This window comes from Crassostrea angulata, chromosome 8 (assembly GCF_025612915.1).
Source record: "Crassostrea angulata isolate pt1a10 chromosome 8, ASM2561291v2, whole genome shotgun sequence".
Classification (NCBI taxonomy): domain Eukaryota; kingdom Metazoa; phylum Mollusca; class Bivalvia; order Ostreida; family Ostreidae; genus Magallana; species Magallana angulata.
In genome coordinates this window covers 34,133,225-34,157,870 of record NC_069118.1, presented here as the reverse complement: position 1 = coordinate 34,157,870, position 24,646 = coordinate 34,133,225, and the positions used below count along the sequence as shown (strand labels likewise).

Below are 24,646 nucleotides of genomic sequence, written 5' to 3'. Positions count from 1 at the left end.
CACGGATCAGTTAATTGATCATCTTCGCAACCTAAATCTTGTCAGAAATCGATGGAGAAATTAGTAGAACTTGTTTAAAACATAGCTTGAACAGAGACCCCCCTATAAATCCAAGATGGCGAGTGTTGTCCCGTTACTTCTTTTTAAGTGTACATTGAATACACTTTTTTTTTTACCATGATTGAAACGAATGTTTTCAGTGAATTTATTTATTGCAATACACAGAACTACACCTAAGATTACCAAATGAATTTTAACCAATTTTTTTCTTCTGGAACAAATAATTAGGAACTTCACCAAGCCTTTGTGATTTTGCTCATTAAAATGATTTCTACCACATTGAATTTTGGGAAAAAATTGCCATATGCAAAAATGCCCAAGTCGAGGACGCAACAATCCACTTTTATTCTTACAAGAATTAACCTGTTAGCGTGAAGTATTGTGTATAGTAAACACCCATGCATAACACATAACCCCAAAACTTGGGTGTAAACTGCTGTTCCTATATACAAAACACCTTTTACACCTGTATATTCTTTTGTTTAGTTGGTTGACACCCCTCTTGTGTACAAAGTAACTCTTTACAACGCATTATACATGTAGAACTTTACACTTCAACACATCCTTCTTTGTAAGATGAAAGCTACCAACACATCCATAGTTTTTACGGATGACCGCACGCAGGAATGACCTTACCTGTGTACACATTTGGTTGTTTGAACCATTGAGAATTATTTAAACATGTAATTTCTAAATCAAAAGTGACTGGCTTTAGAATGTGTGACTTTCAGGAAATTCTGATTACTTTCAATTTCCAATCGGGGTTGAAAACTAATAAATAAAATTCAAATTATTTTTAATCATGCACAATTAATTATTTAATGGCATTTTATATAACAGAAAAATAATTAAAGTGAATTGTCAAGGTGAAAAGAGGGACTGTTCAAACAATTAGTTATTACTTCCTGTCAAATGGCGCCCACTTTGAAACCATCTTATAGTTATAAAGAGAAAAAATTTTTTTTTAGCATTTACAAACAAAATAAAGACTTCCGTCTTATTTCATTGCTAATGCAAGGTAAATTATTTCATTTCATACTATTGACATACAGATTATACATGCATCTTTTCATTGATAAAATTATTTCTTGAAACAAGTTATATTTTATTCTATACTTAAATCAAAGACCACAAAAACGCGGCTAATTTATACACTATCAACGCGAATTTACTTAGTGATTCGTTAAAGGCAACTTCACTGTATCAATAATTGATTAATCTGATAATTTTTCCGGACAAATTGACTATCTGATTACCAGAGCGGAACCCTCTGTGCATATGGATATTGCCGCCGAGCCTCAAAAATAATTCTCAGCCCTGTCTGAATAAAAAATTATTGGAATGGGGTGTATTAAAACGTTAAATATATTTAATGGTAACAAAGCGGATTCAAGTATACTGTTCAACCTTCAGTTATTTCCTCGCCAGCGCAATGTTTTTGAACAATTAATTTAGTTCTTGCAACAAGCAAATACAAAAATGACCGTTGTCATAAATCTTGCGTTGGGGCAACGATCTTACACCCAAAAGTCTCGGGAATTAACCGAACATAACTAGGTGTCTGTCAAAAAATAAAACGTGTATCTACTGTCACTACGTTCGAATTCGAAAAAATACATTTATAAATCTAGTTCATCGCTTTGATATGATACGATGAATACAAATACAATGTAAAAATCACTTTATACGATTGTTGAAATAATAAGTCACCAAGAGTTATAATAAGTTCACAGAGAGTAATCAATGAAAAAGCCTTACCTGTTCTGCTGTAGCTCCTAAAGATGAATGCGCGCCTTCACGTCATTTACCGGAAGTTGCGCGTAAAATCGACTCATTAGGAAAGGCGCGAATTTTTAATCTGGTCAAAGGGAAGTAATCCAATTACGAGTCTATCAAGGAGTAATCCAAAATTTACGAGCTAAATTTGATTCGTTGTTATTCTTCATTTAAAACTCACAACAATGATATTAGTGAATTTTTATTCCAATTTTATGAGCTAAGCTCATAATTTTTTTTAGCTCATAAGTGCTGTCTGGACAAAATATTTAGCTCACAATTCAAAAATGTAAGAACAGACAGACGGACGGACAGACGGACGACGGACAAAATGTGATCAGAATAGCTCACTTGAGCTTTCAGCTCAGGTGAGCTAATAATAGTAATAAATTGTAACAATCAACTCCATTTATAAAATAAAGGAATATGAATTAATATTCATTAATTCCCTCAATTATATTTCCCATGTGAGAAGAAATTGGGGGAGGTATCTCGCGTTAAAAACAAGAACAGTTTTCACCTGAGACTAGTTTCACAGTACCGCGAAGGTGTGGACAAGGTGAGAAGCTGTACCGCGAGGATGCGCGGTTTTACCTGAGTTACCTGTGCTAAACCGCGATCAATTTCACACCACGAGGACTCGCGGTAAATACGCAAACCGCGTTGGCAGTAGTGTAGTTTATCAAGAAATTGTTTTATTTTCTATACTCTGTCCCAAGAGTATCCTTGATTCACATTTTGCCTAATATGCTCGATATTTATAAATACCTCGGGGTTCAAACGATGTAAATTCCAAAATATGAAAAATTTCCAAGATTTCTTAGTTGAAATTCCCCTCTTAGCTTAATATCAGACTGAGCAACATGCGTCTGAGATCTTCTTTAATCCTGATAATTGACACAACACGTGTTAATTTATTCGATATGGTACAACAGCTGTATATTACATGCAAACAATACTCCAATGCCACTTTCTTCAAATAGTAAAGTAAGAGTTTTTTTTTTAATTGAAAATAAACTTATTAATGTTATGAATGATTAGAATTTATAAATTCATATGTATAAGAAAAGTTAAGTACTAAAGTTTTAATCTATTTTATGGTAAATTCATACATTGAAATTCAAAAGACACAGGAAAAGGGTATTTTGTTTGATTTTCATCACATTTTTACGATTGATGACGTTTACTTTAGATATTTGATTTTCTTTACATTGCCTTTGTAAAACTCACACACAAACAGATTGTCATTATTGTCCATACATAAACCACAAGGATTCTTCAGATCACAGTTATCAATGTAACGGAGAAACTGTCCATTCTGGTCCAGAATGTGGATACAATGGTTGTTGAAGTCTGCTGTCAGGATACGACTCTGGCTGTCTGTTGTAATACCCCGGGGTTTAAATGGTTTGTTCTTGGTAACCGAGGGATGACCGGTGTATCTCCATCTGAGTTTTCCGTCCTGTTTAACCACCACTACTGCAACAGCCACCCTGTCAGCTACACAGATGTCATGGTTTCTGTTCTCTGTGCTGTATTTAGAATTATTATTCCCTGAGTACAGAGGTTTACCTTTATTATCAAATTGAATGGTTTGTTTCTCTAGAGATCCCGAGTAACAGACAACTTTGGATTGAGTTTCATCATCACTGAACATGGTAACCAGGAGATCACCAGTAGAGGTGACACACAGCTGACTAGGCTTCCATCCCTGCAATCTAATCAACTCTTTTGTCTGTCCATTCTTTACTTTATACACTGTCCCTGTTGCCCCACTAGTATACAGTAGATCCCCATCACTGTCTACAGCTATATCATTGGGGAATTTACCTGATTTTTTCTGGATTGTCTGGAGGATTGAACCTTTACTGTTGAAGCATTTGATATCATTGGTCTCTCCACTCGTCCATATACTACCATCATTTAGACAGGCAACACTTCGTGGTCTTTCATGCCCAGTCTTTATTGTGGTAACAAGCTCCGGTTCATCCAGTAGTTCTCTGACTGAAGTTTTGTGTTGGTTTAGTGACAAGACATTTTCTTCTGTAGCAGTAGATAGTGGGGTAATCTGTCCAAACAAACTACACAGCTTCTCACGGTCTATTGGTTTTGGAATGAATGTCGGCAGTGATACCTCAATCTTCGGTGGAAGCTTGCTAAACTCTCTGATCTTAGCGCTGTACTCAATGGTTGAAGATACTTCAGTGGATTTCTCGATTTTCCGTATGGCTTGTAAAGTTTGTTTTATGAGAGACTGTATCTGTTTGATTTCATCCAAATGTTTCTGAAGAATGTCTCTATGTTTCACTTTTATCTCGCTTATTTCAGTTTTCATTTTGTTGATAACGATGTCGATTTCTCTGTGCCATTGCTCTCCTTGTTTGGACATTGTTGTTGTAAGTTTCTCATATCCTCCATCCAGGTTGGCAAGCTGATTTTCCAAGTCACATGCAATTTCTTCATACGTAGGGGAAATATGATTTTCTAACTCTTTTGTATCTTTTATAATTTCATCTTTCTTTGTCTTGAAAACTTCTGCAACTTCTACAAATCTATGTCTTCCATGTTGTTCAGATGCCATACAGGAAGAACAAACAAAAATGTTGTTGCAATCCTTGCACTGAAATTCACAATTTTTGTGTGTATGTGTTCCACATTTAGGATAGATGAGGGTTGATCTTCGTTCCTGGAAAGGGACTATTACATGTTTATGATATCCATCTGAAATGTGATCTACTACACAGGGCTTGCAGAGGTTGACATGACAAAAGTCACAGTAGCTGTGTACTATGGCGGTCTCACAAAGGTCACATCGGTGTACATCCTGGGCACTAGAATGAGGATCCATGGTTGTTCAATCTCTAAAAACAATTTAAAATAATTTTAATAAATGAAAAAAAAAAAAAAAGATTTTTAATGTTTTCTTAATATCTACAATTATAGTCAGGCAGTGAAGATTGGATGAAGATTGGCCTGGATTTTTCATGAAACATTATTTGAATGTTTATTTGAAATAGTTTTTATAAAATTCACCTATATGACCAAATAATGTAACCACCAACCAACCAACCAACCCCTCCCCCGTTCAAGTTTGATAGTTTGATTAGCCTACATCTGATACTGATACAAAATCACTGGACAGTTTTCTTAGCTTCATAAACCATTTAAAAATAATTCAAGCTGATATAACTGCGTTTGATTACCTATTGTGTAATGCATTAAATATATACAGAACATTAGACAAGTCCAGTACAATCACTAGATTTAGCTACATAGCTTGATTTACCTACATAGCTTTATTTACCGACCTAAAGTAGGTTTACTTAGCTACCTTTATGCAATTTTACATTTTATGTAAAACAGACAAAAAGTAACTGTCAATCTATATTTGTACTGTGTAGTTTTATAAAAGCAACCCACAGGAAAAATAGTTAATTAAAACATCGCTGCTTTTGAGCAGTTTTAAGGAAAACATGCATTTCTATTGTTTTATTACTGTGGTTTCATTAATTTTCAAGGGTATCAATTTTCGTGGATAAAGTAAAAATCACATTTTCAAGGATATGTAAATTCGTGGCAAATGACCCTATCAATAGAAAATGTTAATAAAAATTACACTTCAATGAACATTAAATTTCGTGGATCAACTTAACAACGAAATCCACGAAAATTGGTATTCAACGAAAATTGATGAAACCACAGTAACTGTATGACACCTTGTGTGCGATGAGGGATGGATAAGTGTGATTGCCTCATATTGTGCTGAATTATTACCAATCAATCATCAACCAGATTAGAAAATAGCTGTTTGGTAACACATAAACAATTATACATAGCCCCAAAACTTTTAAAACTCTGACTGCATTTGCGCAAAAAGAGTAACAGTTTTAATAGTGATTTTGTTATGAATTGTTTTCAGATCAGTTCAAAGTTGAAAATTACTGCTGCATCTTTGTGCGACTTTTAGAACAAGAGCCCATTTAAGACAAAAGTATGATTGAGTAGCTATATAAATAAACCTACTTGAGGTACATGTAGGTAACTAAAGCTATGTAGGTGTAAGAGTATGAAAATTGTTGATTTAAATAAATAAAGATATTGTAATTAATACATCTAAACAGTACACATATAAAAAGTTAGATCCACCCTTTCTTTTAATTCATACACATGTACATGTACCCTTAGGGCAGAGCTTGATCATGAGTTGGTCAGTGGATATTTGTGATCTTGGTTTTTATTGGTTGTTTCTATCAGGTTGAATTTGGTTGGTTTGTATATTTTGCTTTATGTGTTTTACCGCCAAGTTTGACAATCTTTGTCTGGGCATTGACCAAAGCAGACTATATATTTATATAGAGAAGTAATTTAATTTTGGACCAGACCTTGCTCTTTTTCTGGTAAGTTATACTAAGTATACTAATATCCTATAACACTTACTATTAATAAATTGATTATCCTATAAATTGCAGAAAACATTAATTAAGTCCATGATCACAAACTAATGAGTATGAATGAATTGGAATGAAAAGATATTTTTTATATGGAATACAGTGTTGATTATAAAGATCAATATTTGGTTTATTTATTATAGTATTAATTGATTCTCAAATCAATTGTATATAAGAAGTTTATGATGATCAGATATTTGATTAAATTGGTCATTTATAAGATCAATTAGATTATACTTCAGTAATCAATATTTTAGAATTATTTTGTTCAAATTACAGAATCAGTCAATGTCAATATAATCTCACCACGCATTCGGTGTACGTATTATGAGCCTGTTCCCATAGAATGGTGAGAAAGTGTTTTTGAATATTTTTTTATCTGATTAATATATTTTATGACTTATTTTGGAGAAATGTAATTCATGCATATCATAAGAGTTGTTTAAAGTACAATTATAGTAAGATAATGTAAAATATTATCTTGATGGAAATACATATATATTGTACTAATGTTATATTTTGATATAAATTATATCATTGTTTTATGATATTTCAGGGCTTAACGAGGCCGAGTACAGAACGAGTACGCACGCTTTCGCGCAGCGTTTCATTTGTATTGTGACATCATCTTTTTGCTTGGTTGACGCCATGGCGTTAGAGTTTCAACTGCAGATATTCAGCGAAAATTGTAGAAAATATCTCGTAAAAATAATGTTATATTGTGGAATAAACATAAATATCTCGAAGTATAAGCTATATTAGGGCTCGGGTCGAAAACATGAAGAGGGTTCAGCAAGCCTAGCCCTCTGTCACGTTTTCTTAACCCGCCTAAATATAGCTTAATTCATATATTTCAAGACAGTAACCATGTATTTTATATTAATGACCCTTAATATGTGATGTTATATATTTTTTTATTACTTAAATATGTCTGAATGTTTTAATAATACTAAGAAGATCACCTTTTCCGCCTTTGTCAAATAAAAAATAGCCATTATCTGACGAATCTGGGAAATTGGGCATACAAAAATCAACTTTGATAAGACCCCTGGAACAAACCAGGAGGTAAAAGGTTTTTTTTATTTGACAATTTGATGCCTTTTAGCAATAACTTTAATATGTAGAACAGAAAAAGAAATCCCTAGGGCAGAAGTTTTGAAAAAATGTAAAAAATATGCAAAATTGATACATTTCAAGCAAAATCCCATAGGGTCCTATGTTAAAGACGAACAAACTTTGAGATGACCCCCTAAACAAACGGTGTGGTAAATGTCTTATTTTTTAATCTTAAAATAATAATTATATCAGTAGAAATTCATGTTTCATCCAAAAATCTAGGGCAGAACAAATTAGACCCGGCCTCGTTAAATATACATTGCAAATTTTAAAGTCACTGTGTCCGGATACAAATAAAACGAACCATACAGATATCTTTGTTGTCAGTTATTTTAAACAAAGACTGTAACATTTCGTGTCCCAACGTGGGCGCCAAATGTAACAGAGACACTTTTTGCCTCTGCTAGGGTTAATCCTTTAGCTCGATCGGTAGAGTGCTGGACTGGCGTGCCAGAGGACCTGCCAGAGGACCTGGGTTCAAACCACGGGCCCTGGAAGTTATTGTAAATATATTGCATGTCGTAAGTAAAGTATACTTGAACGATTTATCGCGAAATTTCGTTTGAGGAACGCCCAGACTTCGCCAAACCCGATTTCACCCCAAAAAGAGTGTCCTACCCTTACTTTTTTATACATGCACATGCAGTATATTTACAATAACTTCCAGGGCCCGTGGTTCAAACCCTAGCAGAGGCAAAAAGTGTCTCTGTTACATAGGTAAATCAAGCTACGTAGCTAATTCAAGTGATTGTACTGGACCTGTTAGATTCAAAACGAAAGTAAGTTTTAAAATTTATACTGATAACGTAGATCTAAATAGAATTATATGTTTTAATAACCGTAGCTATAGCAACTTAATGTTAGTTGAGTGAATATGCAATTAGAGATAAGAATATACAAACCTTGTTAAAAAGAAATTACATAGTCTTTAACTGTCTGGTATGCGTGCCCCAAACATGGCTGTTTCTATATTGTGACCACCTGATCAAAAAAAAAAATATGCGAGTTACTCCCCGTTCATTGCTATCGACCGTAGGCGTGCTCAGCAGAGCGCTCGCCCAAATCCCCATACCTGCAACACAAATTTAAGCGATCGCTCCTGCTGTCAGCACTCGTCAGACTGGAATTATTTACTATATTTTGAACTTAAGGACAAGATCTAATTAATAAATATGTGAAGAATAAATCCGATACCTATATATAATTTGACATCATTTTAAAAGGGAGGCCAAGAGCTTATCTGATGCCGTTTTTAAAGTGCCTGTAGGCATTGTATATATATATTTCATTTGTCAAAAATGGACAAAATACAGAGATTTGTTACTCATCATTTCCTTCGTCATGTTCATATAACATAGAAATTGCCAGTTAGACACCTGATAAACAATCGAAACTTATGTTACTTTGAAGATCAAAGTTCCTTAATAGTTGTTTGATCAACCAATGCATATAGCATGTATCCACTACCAATATATGTATCTGGAAATAATAATATAAAAAAAGAAATAGGCAATTCATGTCCTATTAACGCAATTTCTATTCATCTTTAAATCTGAAATGCATCTTGTCAACTGCATATCTGATTCAATCAAATACGTCGATAAAACATAACAATAATAAAAAAAACCCAGCAACATACTAACAAAAAAAAGTTTGATGAACTGTTGTTATTTTAAGTAACTTGATTTTAAATAGATCTAATGTCATGCCAAAAAAAAAAAGAATACCATTTGATTAATACCAACGGCCAATGAAATTACGCATAAGTTTCACTGAGGACAGAATAAAAGAAAATGAGAGTCCATGAATCCCGATATATTACAGTCATTTTTTTGTTGAAGGATTTAATGATCAACGTCAAAGTATTTGTAGCGCTTCCATAAATATGCACTGCTTCTTTCTGGAGTAAATGCAATTATTCGGAATACTGAATATGGTCGGGTAAGAGGAATACTATCTGCCGAAGGTCAGTCATATCTGGCATACTTTATGGGGAAGCAGAAAGGTTTGTCCTCTTTTTTTTCCTTTGAAGGTCTACTAGGTATTTGATATTGTTATACTTTCAATATATGCATATCTTATTGAATGAATATTTTGAAGACAATCTATAAGACAACTGAGGGCTTCTAAAACCCGCTTCTATATCCAGAAACACATTTTTTTTATAGAAAGTATGTGATAGAGAATGGATGGACTTTCGGTAGGACGTTACTATTTCTTGCATCAAATCAAGTTAAATGATGCTGATATCGGGTTAAATATGCACATATTGCGTAGAAATGGCTTTATATATCAGCCAGACAAATCTTGTTGATTTCAAAGATCCATGGCTAAGTGGCCAACAAAGAAACCATTGATAGGCCTATGTCACATTGCTGTTTGACACAACTACCCAAAGTCCAAGCTCCTGTTAAAATTGATTCTAATTAATATACTTTTTGCTGGTGTTTAATATTTATTATCAATTTTGCAACTAATCTTTACTTTCTTTGAATGATAGCTAGATTGGTAGTCATTTTGTAGACTTCTTTATATAATTGGGAATACATGTACGCATAATAAATCACTCAATAAAGCTGTTTTAAAGGGAAACAGTCACACTTCACAGAGGAAAGGTATTTTGTTTTGTTTTCAACTGTTTTATATGTTCAGATGGTTACAATTGGTAACCAAGTGTAACAAAAGGCTACCATTTGTTTGTATTTGACAATAAATCGTTCATGGTACTACCGATACAAATGGCAGCATTTGGTGACCATTGGCTACCATAGTTCACCGATGGCAACCAAATGCTGCCAGCGGTATATCTAAATTTCACCAACGGTACAACTATGAACGCACCTATAGTATCCACTTTCAAAGGAAATGAATAATCAATAAATTTATTTCGAAAAAAACCCCGTTACTATTAAAGTCACAAATCCGTCAAATTATTTTTCATTTGGAAAATATATCATGCAACATTATCCACACTAAGACATACATGTGTTCCTAAACTGTGATTTATATAAACACAGCATAATATAAAATAGACTTTGTGTTCGCGTGGGAAAAATGAAGATGGCTTTCATTTCTTTTTTCTTGTAGAAATAATCTTAATCTTATTGTGTTGGGTAATGTAACTTTGTCTTTACAGATTATTAATTATGATATAATTTTTGCTGATGTCCACAAATTTATAGACGAAACTTGAAGATATTCAAATATGTGAACATCAGCAAAATTATGATTAGTTTTAATGCTTTTTCCACATGTATCAGTTCTTGTAAATTTACTTTTCTTCATTCACGTTGCATGACTATGGAATTCCATATACGACAGTCAACTGTCAGCTGTTTACTGCCTAATGCCAACTGCTTACTGCCAATAGCTTTCTTTACCTCTTTATTGGGTTAAGCGCATGTACAGACATTTATTTGAGGATAACGAGATATTGATAGATTGATAGCCTTTATTTTATTTTACACAAAAACACATATTAACAATTCGAGTAGATATGAAAACCCACCACGCACATAATTTTAAGTGCATTAATTCGTGTTCACCACTTTTGAAAGACATTATAGATAGTGGATTTCTTGATTTGTCTGATGCGATCCATAAAGAACGTCTGAGATTTTGTTTCTTTCCTGTCAACCAGAATGTCCTTGAAAGAGTGATAGACACATGGAGTATTCATAGAATTAGAAACAAAACACACTTTGTCCATCTAACGAGTGTTCTGATATTGCTTTAGAAACAATGTTGCATCTAAATCTATTGCTCCAAAGCACGTTGCACGAGGCTATGAAACTTTTTGGGAACCTAGCTTATCAGGCACGTAGCATCGGAGAGGGGGGAGCAAAGATATTTCTTTATTTTACTTACAAAAAATTGTATTAAGACGGAGTTGGCCCCCCACTCTCCCCCCTTTTTTTTGCTTGTCAAGATTGTTTGGATGAATCTGCCCCCCCCCCCCCCCCACACACACACACTTTCAAAAACGATGCTACGAGCCTGCCTTATAACGTTTTTAAGTGTTTAATGGAGTAACACAATTTCTGTAAAAATAAAATCATAAATGTTAAGGTAGTCCCTCTATAACTGTCATATTTCATATCTAAAATATAGATTACAAGTTTGATTTCTAAAATCTTACTGTGGTTTTAATGGGTTTATTTAATAATAAAAATTCATCTTTAAATTTTCTCTTTTTAAATTGAATACATATATTATCAAAGTTATCCCATCTTGAAGTTGACATTGAAGTCTATGGGAAAAATTCATTTTTAGATATATATCTTTATAGTACAAATGATTTCCTCACAAATCTCTTGGTAAAAAGTTGCAAAAGCTTTCTTTTTCTTTGACAATGCTAAAATAAATCATTATTTACCGTACATATTTTCATAATTGATTATTTTTAATTTTTGCAAGGGGCAGACAACTCTTTAAAAAAGTTCCTAGTGCAAGACCTTCGTTTGATCGACTGCATACATGTTTCCGAATTTGGTTAAGCTTCATCAACTCTTTAAAAAAGTTCCAAGTGCAAGACCTTCATTTGATTGACTGCATACATATTTCCGAATTTGGTTAAGCTTTATGTCGGCCTCATAATGATTTAAAAATAGATACATGTACTCAATATAGATCATATAAATCAAACTTGTTAAATTTGCCTCAGTTTTGGATGGACTACCTTCAACACACACCACGACACTATAGATGCTCACACCAAGGTGGTCAAAACAGTTTTAAAAGCCATGGCGTTCATAAGCTTTCATTCCGAGCGCAAATTCTTTGCAGCAATTTGCGTAGGGGGATACTAGCAAAGCAATGCAAATCAGGATTTCACATTACAACAAAAACAGTGAGAAAAACTAACGTTTTAATGAACCTCTCTCAATCATAGTATACTATTAAATTATTAGAATTCTCGGTGACTCAAGTTTCGTTTTTATTTCTTGGGAGCCCCCCCCCCCCCGAATTTACATCGTCGATCGATGAAAACAAATTTTGACAGAGTTACTTTTCTTATTGAAACTGAAAACCGACCCATCCAAGAATTAAATCCCCACGAATAAAAATTCCCACAACCCACGAGAATTGGCGTCTATGAATTTAAATGAATCCACAGTATATTATGTGTTCATTTCATAATTATCACATTTCTGATATACTGAGATGTTGGCTGATTAAATTACGTTGTATTATGAAATCACAGATTGGCCGTCATAATGTAAAGATTATACGTAACGTTTATCGCAATGATCATGTAAATAACGACGCTTTCCAAACGGAGATAACAAAATTTAAAAGAGATGCATGTTCAAAATGTTAACATAAAGCACCAGACTGACAAACCTGTTTCTTTACAAGATCGAAACCGGAATATAATCAGAAACATTAATTAAACCGTCTTCCACTTATGACTTTATTTCTCAGACAAGACAAGTTGGCAGTAAGCTGTTGGCAGTAAGCATTAAGCACTTGGCAGCTGACAGTTGGCTGTCGTATATTGAATTCCATACATGACGGATTGTTTGTGATAATTCAAGGAAAGGAACTTGTAGGTACATGTAGTAAGAACTTTTTTTCTAATCCTATTGATTTATTCATTAAAATATGTTCAAACTATAAACTAATGATTGTTCAGACTTGTTAGTCCACCAACCTTTTGTGAATAATTTCTGTTTAACTTAATTTGATCTTTGCGATTTTCCAAGTAACATGATCTTTATTCTACAAACTATAGTAATTTATCATTCATTATCTGTTTGATGATGAATAAAAGTAAAAATTTCAATTTAAACACTTTATTGTCCGGAGATCCTGTAGAGTTTTGAAGTTTTGGGTTATGCGCGGATTAAGAGGGGGTGGGGTGGGGGAGGAAATTCAAACTTGCAAAGTTATTTAGTTCACATAGTAAACTTTCCGAAATAGACATCGGACACCTGGAAAACAACATTGTCCCTCTGATCCTCCTAATGAAAAGTTTCTGGATCTGCGCATGCAAGAAACTACATGTAGCTTGTCCCAGACCCCAATTTCCCAACTCATACATCATATATGTACCTCATGACCGCCTGACCTTAATGAAAATTAGAGGGAGAATGAAAAAATCAATAAAAGGTAATACAATTCAAATTGTTGTTATCCCTGTTCATAATTCATTGGTTTGTGAAATAATATTCTAAAAGGATGGAGTTTTTTCCCCTTGATTTTTAGAGGAATTCCATTCGCTAAAATTAGCGCAGTATTTTTAGTTATACGAAGTTTATTGGTTGTTTTAATTGATGACGTCATGATCACAAAGGCTCACGTTGCGTTGTGTTTTGGTTACATCACTAGTGTTTCAGCATCAGATGTTGAGGCAAGACGTGCTTATAGCAGAGCGAGATATTTTTCATAAATGCTATAGAACCCAAGAAAGTTGCCAAGATGGATAACTGCGCATCTATGGGGGTAATGATATTGTTCAGTCAATGATTTTGACAAGATGTTAATGTTATTGCAGTAAACCATGTTTTGATTATAGTTGACTCAGAGGTCATTTGGTAAACGCGAAACAAACATCGAAGACATCATTTTCTTGACGTATGTAGACTGAAGTTATTATTTTGATATTATGTGATGAATACATATACAATCCTATTTAAATATATATGATAGCTATCAATGATCTTCCTAAAAATTAGATGAATAACTTGAAAACTCGATTTTTTTTTTATAGTTTTATAGAAACATTTTTATAAATCAAGAATGCCAATTTACAAACTTTGTGTGTCTAAAATATGAGGCATATTGTAGAACTGTACCAAGAAGTATTGATCTATTTTCTATAGACCATGATACATACTTGCATGTAGGCCAGTTAATTATGAATATGTATCATACAATTATCGATACAGTTGACACTCGATGACTCGAACTTCGATCTCTCGAAGTTCTTGATCTCTCAAAGTAAAACCTGGGTCCCGTTATGCATATTTCATTGTTTTCACTCTTGATAACTCGAAGTTGGTATTTTTATCCATCTTTAAAGAACATATGAGAATCTGTTGGGGTCAATAAGAATTTTTTTCAATAAATCTAATATATTAGTTAGGCCCCTAGTCATATCCGCTTGACTGATTGTCGGTCAGATTGTTCAAAGAGTTAGTGACGTCACAAATATTCAATTTTTGTGATTCTGTAATTTAAGGCTGATCGTCTTTTGAGTGATGAACAGATTCATCAGTTTATAACTTCCACAGTGCTCCCCCACCATCGTTCGCTGACCAGAAATGGACCGGTAAGTTACTAAGCTTGTAAATAGATATTTTTATTTCTCAAAATAATTATAATTGACCCAGTGTATGAGAAAAGGGGTCTTATGACATAAAAATCATAAAATCATGTTTTGAGTGATTCTTACAGATGAGAACATAAGAAATCAGATGATATTAAAATTAATAGTAAAATTAATAACCTTATATGTGCGGTTTGATATATTATATCAAACCGCACATATAAGGTTATTAAAAAGATGATATTGTGCATTCAGGCGTTCAACTGCACTATAAATGTCTCACATTTTAATGAATTCCTTTTGTTTCTACATGTTATATGTATTGATATTATGTCAAATCAAAGAAGGTGTATGATAACATTTCACAAAGATGTCATAGTCTAGTTTTAACTTATTACGTCACTTCCCCCACTGCTGAAAGTGCAAAGATTTAAACTAGCGGTACACAATGATCGTTCAAGCTCATGGTTAAATCATATTCAAGAAAGTTTTCAAGCAAACATATTTTTCTTTATTCGAAACAGATGACTGGATTAAAAAATCTCGGATAGTCGCGTACTATAAACCCGAACTCTCAGTTTAGCCGATAACTGGTCTTAGCCGATAACATTAATTAAATACTGAACAGTCATTGATATTTTTAGGTTTCCCTTAAAAGTGTGTCTTATGCAGACACGTAGCATCCGGGGGGGGGGGGGGGGGGGGGGGGGGGTAGGAGGTGCCTGGCGCCATCCCCCTTTTTTGCGCAGCACAGATTTTTCTAAAAATTTACATACAAAATATTGAAGTAACAAGGAGTTGCCCCCCCCCCCCCCACTTTTATAGAGCCATGTGAAATATTGAATTGAAAATAAGTATAAGGAAATAAACAGTGAAATTGAAGTTAAAGGTATACCTGGTGTTATGATTTTCAGAATTTTGGAAAATAACATTCCTCCCCCCCTTTTTTTTTGGCTTGTCAAGAATATTTTTTGGATGAGTCTGCCCCCCCCCCCCACTTTCGCCGATACGTGCCTGTTAAGACCCCCAAGATGAGCTAGTTATACTAGAATGTTTTTCCGTAGATCCATTAGTAGGTGATATGCGCAAGACTGATTGTCAACCATATTGTTCAAAGATTTATTATATCACAATTTCATGAAGATTCAATATTTTAATTTATAAGGCAAATCGTCTTTTGAGTGATGAACAGGTTCATCAGTTTATAACGTCCACAGTACTTCCTCACCATCGCTCGCTGACCAGAAATGAATCGGTAAACTTGCATATCTTTTTTTTCAAAATTGATTTTAACAATAACATATAATAATATATCAAATTGCCTATCAAAGGTTACTTATATTTTAAACAATTCAAACAAATAGTAAGAAAGAACATAAAAGAAAAAAATCAATTTTATATTTAGAAACACAACCACTAATTTTGGTTGCTTGTTTTTGCAAATGATCATTGTGAAAGTTATGAAAAATAGAAAAATAATCAATGTTAAAAAACATCTAATCTGTTTTTAATTTTATGCAGCAAGTGTCTGAGGTTTACCCGGAAACGGAAGTTGCCACTAGTAATTACAGGAGACCGGAAATTGACACCACGACTCTACCCGTCAAGTCAGGGACATACAAGGAGGTCTCGATATGCTTTTACGATATATTACCCCCCGAGAGTTTTTTTTGTAATGAATTTCTTCACTTTTTTCTAAAAATATTTAAAACATATATTCCTCTATAATTACCGTTTATTTAAATTATTTTGATATTTAACCATATAGAAATCTAGCTTAGTCGTTTCTAAAGTTGTCTCTATCTTAAACAATTTAATATGCATTAAATTCTTTGGTTTTAAAGGTTGAGCCTATGAGAAATCAATTTTTACCGATTGTCGTTCAAACGGTTTTACAGAACACCGAACTCGAGCCAACTCGTACAGTTGAGAGAATGGCGCAACGTTGGGTAAATTCAACTTAATTTCAAAATCCACCATAGACAGAATGAATTGATTGATGAATCGATTATTACTCGTAAACTGATGATTAGCAGTTGCATGTTTTATGTAATGCCAATTTTTGAAAAATAGAAATTTTGTTATTAAACATTCACGTGTTATATTTCCGTTAAGGCAAACCAACTGCTGAGCGATGAACAAATTCACCAGTTTATAGAATCAACAGTGCTTCCTCATCATCGAAGACTTACCAACCCTCATAAATCGGTAAGCAATAAATATCTAAATCAGACCATACACTATAAGTCTAGATACATCGCAAAGACAGATAAGGTACAGGATATATCATTTCCACAATGAGTGTCATGTACCAAATCATTGAAACATTGTAATTTACACGTACTCTACATGTACAATGCATACACACGACCGTTTTTCTGCGGTGTGAAATTTTGTAATATAAATTATGCGATATTATCCAAAACGCAAACTTAATATTATGTTTGATATACTAGTATATATCTTACCGTCATCAGTTGAAGGAATTGCAAATTTAAAGATCTCGAAAAATTTAAAGCTCAGTGTAGTTATTTTGAATCAAAATGCCCGAGCAGACATATCCCAGTTATCAGAATAATTAACGCTATACGACATTTGATGTTAATAGAGTTTCACAACAAATCTGAAAAAGAGGCCTATAAATTGTGAAGAGAAGTTTAACAGACAGTGCGCAGTAGTAACGGGAACTCCCGAGGCAAACAACATACTCAAGAGGACACAAACGGAGAACACAGTGGTCCCTGGGACAATACCTGCCCATCAGAGAGGCCTACAACAAGAAACTCAAAGACAGGCCACAGGGGTCTTAAAAGAAATTCATATACCTAAAACAAACAATGTCATACAGAAAATGCAAGTTCGAACCACCAGGGTCTCTTACGGAGGGTCTGAGATACTCGGCATTCCACGGGAAATCCGAAGGGAGAGCTCCGAGGAAACATGTATTCCATGTATTCCCGAGATCGTCAGTGTCCTGCATGAAATTCCTGGAGAGGCAATTTGGGACTCTCCTGAAATAGTTGATGTCCAACCAGAAATGCACGAAGAGGTCGTGGTAGCTTCTCTGAAAGACATTGAGACAAAGAGAGCACAGTATAATGTTGGTGTTCCCCAGAGAGACGACCAGAAGAAGGAATCATCGAGTCATATTCAGGGTCAAAGTACCAAAGTACTACTGCAGGCTACTGCTAATGTTAAACAGACACGTCGTAAGGTAACAAAACACGTTTAGAGGACAAATAACACAAACAACTGCCTAAATACTCGATTTGAAAAGATGCTTTTATATTTCATGGTTTTTGTCGATTGAAACTTTATTGTTAATTGCAGCAAAAACGGGCTAAGTGGACTGCGTTAAAAGACAAAGTAAAACATAAACACAAGGCTCTTGTTAGCTGTAGAAAGAAGGCAAGGAAAATCTCTAGTCGAGGAATTGTACGGAAAAGTCACAAGTTCAGTAGAAGGTACATGAGGAAAATTCCACAGCGTGTTACAACATCTGGGAAAAAGACACCATCCCACAAAAAGGTAACCGAGTATAGTATATATAGCTGTTGTATTTGAAGTTCTTTATGAACATTTTCTGAAGAAAAAAAATCTTATAACCTGTGTTAAATTTTTTCAATAAATGTTTTCCTCCAGGTCCCGTTGCAGAATGAAGGACAAAATGGTGAACTTGTGGAAAACGATGTAAAGACATTTCTAAAGAAGGTTTCTCAGGACAAACTGAACATCTCTCCTCGGGAGCCGTCAGAGTCCCATGCATCCGAAGATCCATCCCCCTGGGACCCAGAGCACACCCCCGTGTCTATAGACCGGCATTCCCGCCATGATCTCACTGGCTCAGAGCGCTTCCTCCCTTGCCAGGATTGCTACATTGACCTTGACCTGTTTCTTTAATCAAGGTCAAAAAAGCTAAGCGCGGATTTGAATAAATCGATGTTTTAGTTGTTCTTTACTTCTAACACACTGTTCTTTTTTTAAGAATAACGTTCTAACGAGTTTTCAGTCTAAACAGTTGATAGAAATCTTCTTCTTTTTTTTTTTTAAAAAGGACATGTTCTGGCAACTTATCTTATTTGTGAAACTTTAAATTATATCTCTTAAATTAAGAGTCTTTTCACTATATATTATTTGAAATATACCACACAGCAGTGCTGTTTTAAGTTTGATAATACCTTGTATATTTGTATACTGTTAATTTATTGAAATACAATTTTACAATATCAATTAATGTTGTGTTGAAAAAAATGCAAGCAGCTATTTAACACAGGATCTTGAGGACAGGATCGACCCCCCCCCTTCCCCCCCCCCCCCCAATATATAGACCCCCGGGACTTTATTTTTCTTTTTTTATTAAATTATCCTTTTATGACATATTTCTAATCTAATTTATTCATCCATTGCCCAAAATTACATAAAACCAACATTCTTGAAAAAAAAATCGGACCCTCTGTACAATAATACAATACTTGTATTATATTTGTAGAGGGTCTGATTTTTTAAAAATATTTGTTTTAGGCAATTTTGGGCAATGAATGTATAAATTAGATTAGAAATATGTCATAAAAAGATAATTTAATTTAAAATATGATAAAGTCCCGGGGTCTATAATCTGGGGGGGGGGGTGGATGGGGGGGGGGGTCGATCCTGTCCTCAAGCACCTGTGCTATTTAACAAATTACTATGATGCTTTTAAGTATCGTACATATTCTCCTTTGTTGGGATACATGCATTAAATAAACCATTTCTTAAAGTGGAGCCAAATCTTTTTTTATTATAGTGCACAGAAAATGATCAACAATTCTTTGAATATATTAAGTGCTGTTCAAAAACTATTAGTATGTGTTTCATTGTTTGTAATTAATAGTTAAAGATTGTAACCATCCCCCATCCCCACCCCCTCCAAAAGGCACACACTGCACATAACACGTTTACAAGCAGCCATTTATATATAGTATGTTTCTTCCGATAGTCGCCATCTTTTTAACATTTAGATAGCAATAGCCAGTACTATCATTTTTCCAAATGTTAGCACTTCAAAGTTTTTATTCCTTATTTCATCAACACTATCATTCCTGCAATAATGTTCATCTCTACTTCATCATACTCCACTTCAGATTGTTAAGTCTTAACGCGTGAAGATAAAACCGGGCGCTGCGTTCAGTGTATACAAGTATACAATTCGTCAGTTGTAAAACACTGAAAAAATATCATTCTTTTAAGTATCTGATTCTCTTTGCGACACCATCTAGATTTCCTCCAACTAACATCTCACCGTTACCAAGGATACAGATGGCGCGAGGTCTTTTTACTCCTCCTTCAGGAATGACGTATCTCAGGAATTGCCCGCCTATGTCTAACATGTGAATCCGATTCCCGCCATAATCTGTAACGATGACCTGGCCGTCAGAATCGGTCGCTACCGAAGAAACAACGAAATAATTGTCCCTCCCCAAGTATGAATACCGGAATATGCCCAATTCATCGACAACGATGACGGCATTTTTCTTCCAATCAGTAACGATGACGTCTCCGTTGATATTCTCAGTGATATAAGTGGCCTCTTTGTAAAGAGGTTGGCAATGAGAGTCGTACTGGATTTCCTGGAGCACGGTCCCTGTACTGCTGTATCGAACCACTTTGGATACACCGTCTTTATCGAGGCAGACCAGCAGATTGCCGGACGAGGTGCTCGTGATTCCACGAGGAAACCAGTCTCCGGTTGTAAACATCGTCGCCTCAGTCCCAGTTAAAGATAACCTTTTCACGGCTTTGCTTTTGATATCACTGTACACTACTTGCTTGTTGTACATACACAAGTACAGACCTTTGCAAGTAATACTGACAGTGTGGTGGAGGTTTTCTTGGAGATCAAACAGCTTCAGTTCTTTGCTATGTCCTCCCATCCACACTTTGTTATCGTCGGTAACGGCCATGTCATACAGGCGATTCTTACAAACTTTATCAGCTGGGAAGCCAGAGTCCAGAGCAGAAATAATCTTTGGCGAGTTTAATATTTTTCTACCAGAGAAACATTTTTCTTTGAATTTCTTCTCTAAGAATGAGATCATTTGTCCTTGCATTTTATCAACGTGTTCGAAATAAGTTTGCATGTAATTTGCATCTATTTTACATTCACGGAAAGTTGGAAGCGTATAATTTGAGAATTCACTCAATATTTCCGGATTTTCAATCTCTGCTACCAGAGTTTGCATCTCCATGACGTTTTTTGAATATCGTAATGTTGTCGCTTTTCTATTTATTTCATCGACTTTTCTGACCATATCTTCCAACTCCTTCTTTTGTTTCTGAAGTATTGCTTCGTGCTCCTTCTGCATTTCGTCCAGTTTCTGGCGCAGCGTTATAACAGTTTTCTCAATCTGTTTGTGCCACTCTTCCCCCAGTGCTGTAACTCTTTCTTTCCTCTGATTGTAAAACGAAGGTAGCGATGACAAATGTTCACTCGTTTGATAGAGAACTGCTTCTATTTCACGTTTGTTTGACTGAAGTCGATCATTTTCCCTCGTGATGACATTTAAAAGTTGTTCTATTCTATCGGACAGATCGGATAATTCGTGCGATTTGTGTGTGAGAGAAATGCAAAGCATGCATATCGGAGCATCACAAGTTTTGCAGTACGCAGAGCATTTGTGTTTTGGGTGAGAATCACAAAAATTGGTGTGGTCATCACTCCTGCTGCCATAATCCACGACTTCATGGCCTGTTTTCGATTTTAAACGTAAGTGAACAGGAACACAAGCGTCACAGAGGTTGGATCCACATCGTCTGCAGAAGAACGAGACTGGTTTCTGGCAGAGATCACACTCCACAAAATGTTGGCCTTGATCCGTTTCAGGAGATGCCATCATTAGAAGGTGTCGGAAACTGTCGAATAAAATACTAAAATTGCTCCAATATTGTTGTAAAATGTTTAAAGATACGGTATGTTGGACATCGTAAATGATTAAAACGAAAATTGATTTCCATATATTACTTTGATGGTAACAAAAATTATGTTATAATTGTTAAGTCTTACAAACCTTTGTCATTGAAAAGTCTTCGTTCCTAGATGCAATTTTGTCAGTTTGGCGTCATTTACACACTGTCATCTGTATATACATGCAATCATGCATCAACATAATTATGTATCAGGGAGGTTCTTACGGGTTTTAAGTTGGTTCTTAAATTGTTATACATGTACTTACATGGTTTATTTTAATTAACATTTAATTTGTATAAACTAAGAGGAGAAGTCAATACATGTACGTTCGGCAATGTGGAGGAGATACGGTTACACCGTCACTTCACGGTACAGTGGTTTTCTTGTTTATTTCATTTTGTGAAGTTTTCCCAAAGTTTGCCTCGAAATACTTTGGAAAAAGTATGCTTGCACTTATATAAATAACTTCCTTTTGGCAGTTTATATCAAACACTCAGATGTATGTTTTGTTATTGCACGTGCCAGCGTCCAAATTACTACAGGAATCATTAATATTTAATCTGAAGGACAATTAAGATTTCCAGACTAATTGATAATTAAAAGCGGAAAAATACACATCCTTTTAAATATTGGGGGAAAATAGATTTTTTAAAATATATTTTATATATACATACCCCGGTATATAACGTAAGTTTGCTTTATTTTCAAAACGTCTCCCGCTTAACATCAGCAAAGTGGACAATACACTCGCTTCTCGCCGCTGGTTTCGCTCCGATCGCTTGTTCGCCCCGAGTGGATTCGCCCGGATTGTATTAATAAACACAACAATACGCACTGCTTGTTGCTTTTATTTTTAATTACGTAATTTAAATTATTTCTATCTATACATAAGTGGTAAAATAAGTGTTTTGGAAAGTAATTTAGTTTAATTAGACAATAATTTTATACACATGCACGAACATCGCTTGAGCAGTTTAATTAATCGGCAATTAATCCACCGTCAATGAAACCGTTAAATAGATAGCTTTGATTGCGATCTAATTTGGAGAATTAAAAAAAAAAAATTCAAAGCTCTGCAAGGCAAAACTACATGATTAATTAAGAAAAAATTGCAAGTTATATGAATATTACAAATTTAAGTGAAATCACGGAAAATTGGCAAAAAATGATTTCACTCCCAACATGACAAATGTCATAAAGGCATTAAGAAAACAATGTAAGTAATGTTAAAATTTTACATAACTAAGTGAATCCACGGATACATAATGGCTCACGAAAAATTGGCTAAAAATGCATTCACTACACAAAAGTTTATAAAAGGCATTAATTAAGACAGGTCGATTAGGTGTAATCACGATAATTTTAAATTATTTCATAAAACACAACGTTAGCAATTATTTGGGGTTTGCTTAGATTGATAAATACAGGTAATACTTGATCGTTAATAATATTTATTTGTTATACTTTCATGTTAAATACTGAAATCTGATTGGTTAAGACGCAGTTAATAATATTTACTATTACCCTCAGCGTTAGCAACGCACTTGGCAACGGGTAACATTAAAAAATGTTACATGCGCGAAAATTACGCGCGTACGGTTCGCTGTAGAATTCACGTTATTCCTATATAAAAGCAGTAAAATTTTCTTAAAATTTTTTAAAAAAGACATTCAGTATAACAAAATAAATAGTGCCTGTTTGGGAGGATAGTTGAAATTGACACCCCTCGAAAACCATTGTCAACCTCCGCTTCGCGTCGGTTGACAATGGTTTTCTCGGGGTGTCAATTTCAACTGTTACCCTCCCAAACAGGCACTATTTATATAATAATATATTGAAAAGGGGCGAAACCACTCAGCGCGAACAAGTGAACGGAGCGAAACCACCCGTTACCGCCGCTGCCACCCTGGATCGATCCCCGTGATTGACAGTGGTTGTATGTAAATGGATATGGTGGTCGCCCATTTGGATACGTGGGTTTTCTCCGGTTTCCTCCCACATCAATGACACCCCCCCCCCCCCCCCATGTTAACGTTCGTACCAACGAGAGAAATTAATACTAAACTAAAGCTGCAGAACTGACTTGTTAATCAATCGTTGTAAAAATGAATAAAGTTAAGTTTTTATACATTATTAGAATAAATTCAAGCATGTTTTTAGGAGTAGGTCTATTCCTTAATATCTTTTTGTCCTACATGTACTTCGCTCTAGGATGATACATGTACTAGTATACTAGCTAGTTGTTGTTTAGAGTCCTACAAGTTATATTGGTATCCCATAATCATTAAAAGGTAGGCCTCCTACCTCTACAAGGCCAAACTTTGGTAAAGGGTTTTGGAAATTATTCAAATCACGTACCGTTTCAAGGGAGACAATAAGAAATGACGGAAATACTAATAGGCTGAAATGTTTGATCATTTTCCCTGAACACCAAATAACCAGCGTTATGAACACTTACAGTTTACAACAGCTTTCATGTTAGAACTCAAATTCGTACAAATTATTTCCATATTTTTCTCAAAAGTAAAGGGCAGTGAAGGAATACATGTACAATGGGGTTCATAGTAGATTTTTGAGATATATAGAAAAACAATTACACAAGGGTACACAGATTCTAATATTGATTAATCACAAAACAATTTATTATCGTAAAAGATATATAGTATTATTGGTACACTGCATTTAAATGATCAAAGAGGGGTGACCGTAAAATGATATGCCTTCATGGAGGTTTTATCTTTACAGAATCCATTTTAAATGTATAACTTGGTTAAAAATTTCTAAGGCTATATTTTGAGATAAAGCTGTTGTGATGATGTTTTAAAAGTGTTCACGCCACATTAAAAATTTTAAAAGGAGGATTATAAGAAAAAAAGAGATACAGTACTACTTCCTCCTGACTGAGATTTCCTTATCGTCTTTTTAAGCAACAAAGTGCTTTCTTTGGTGATTCATGCTCTCTAGATCTTGTACATACAGCCCAACTTCGTTATCTTGAACTAGATATGGGGCTCTTTAAAAAAACTCCGAGAT

The 24,646-nt window shown here is 34.5% G+C and overlaps 5 protein-coding genes across 5 annotated transcripts in view; 2 read left to right on the top strand and 3 right to left on the bottom strand.

Moving 5' to 3' along the window:
* Positions 1 to 2,130, bottom strand: part of LOC128160610 (uncharacterized) — a 38,616-nt gene extending 36,486 nt beyond the window's left edge. Inside the window, exon 1 of the mRNA XM_052823946.1 lies at positions 1,819 to 2,130. The gene's annotated coding sequence lies outside the window, so the exon portion shown is untranslated. The remainder of the gene's footprint in view (positions 1 to 1,818) is intronic.
* The window catches only part of LOC128160617 (uncharacterized), a 174,163-nt gene that overhangs the window by 23,248 nt on the left and 126,269 nt on the right, over positions 1 to 24,646 (top strand). The gene's annotated exons all lie outside the window — the stretch shown is intronic.
* Positions 2,735 to 8,393, bottom strand: LOC128160621 (uncharacterized). The gene is made up of 2 exons (XM_052823976.1): positions 8,303 to 8,393; positions 2,735 to 4,697 (listed from the first exon to the last, which is right to left on the bottom strand). The coding sequence occupies exon 2, from the start codon at positions 4,682 to 4,684 to the stop codon at positions 3,020 to 3,022; it is 1,665 nt and encodes a 554-aa protein (XP_052679936.1). The 5' UTR covers positions 4,685 to 4,697; positions 8,303 to 8,393; the 3' UTR covers positions 2,735 to 3,019.
* Positions 13,752 to 18,748, top strand: LOC128160636 (uncharacterized). Its single transcript, XM_052823991.1, has 9 exons — positions 13,752 to 13,844; positions 14,584 to 14,673; positions 15,836 to 15,925; positions 16,192 to 16,296; positions 16,515 to 16,619; positions 16,786 to 16,878; positions 17,279 to 17,884; positions 18,001 to 18,198; positions 18,313 to 18,748. The coding sequence occupies exons 1-9, from the start codon at positions 13,821 to 13,823 to the stop codon at positions 18,568 to 18,570; spliced, it is 1,569 nt and encodes a 522-aa protein (XP_052679951.1). The 5' UTR covers positions 13,752 to 13,820; the 3' UTR covers positions 18,571 to 18,748.
* On the bottom strand, positions 19,346 to 21,791 carry LOC128160623 (uncharacterized). Its single transcript, XM_052823978.1, has 2 exons — positions 21,714 to 21,791; positions 19,346 to 21,558 (listed from the first exon to the last, which is right to left on the bottom strand). Exon 2 carries the CDS (start codon positions 21,540 to 21,542, stop codon positions 19,884 to 19,886), a length of 1,659 nt encoding a protein of 552 aa, XP_052679938.1. The 5' UTR covers positions 21,543 to 21,558; positions 21,714 to 21,791; the 3' UTR covers positions 19,346 to 19,883.

Bases quoted from the DNA above. Each gene is read 5' to 3' on its own strand.
- LOC128160621 (XM_052823976.1), bottom strand. From the start codon at position 4,684: ATGGATCCTCATTCTAGTGCCCAGGATGTACACCGATGTGACCTTTGT.
- LOC128160636 (XM_052823991.1), top strand. From the start codon at position 13,821: ATGGATAACTGCGCATCTATGGGG. The intron at 14,674-15,835 runs GTAAGTTACTAA...TTAATTTATAAG, and splicing joins CGCTGACCAGAAATGGACCG to GCAAATCGTCTTTTGAGTGA. The intron at 18,199-18,312 runs GTAACCGAGTAT...GTTTTCCTCCAG, and splicing joins AGACACCATCCCACAAAAAG to GTCCCGTTGCAGAATGAAGG.
- LOC128160623 (XM_052823978.1), bottom strand. From the start codon at position 21,542: ATGATGGCATCTCCTGAAACGGATCAAGGCCAACATTTTGTGGAGTGT.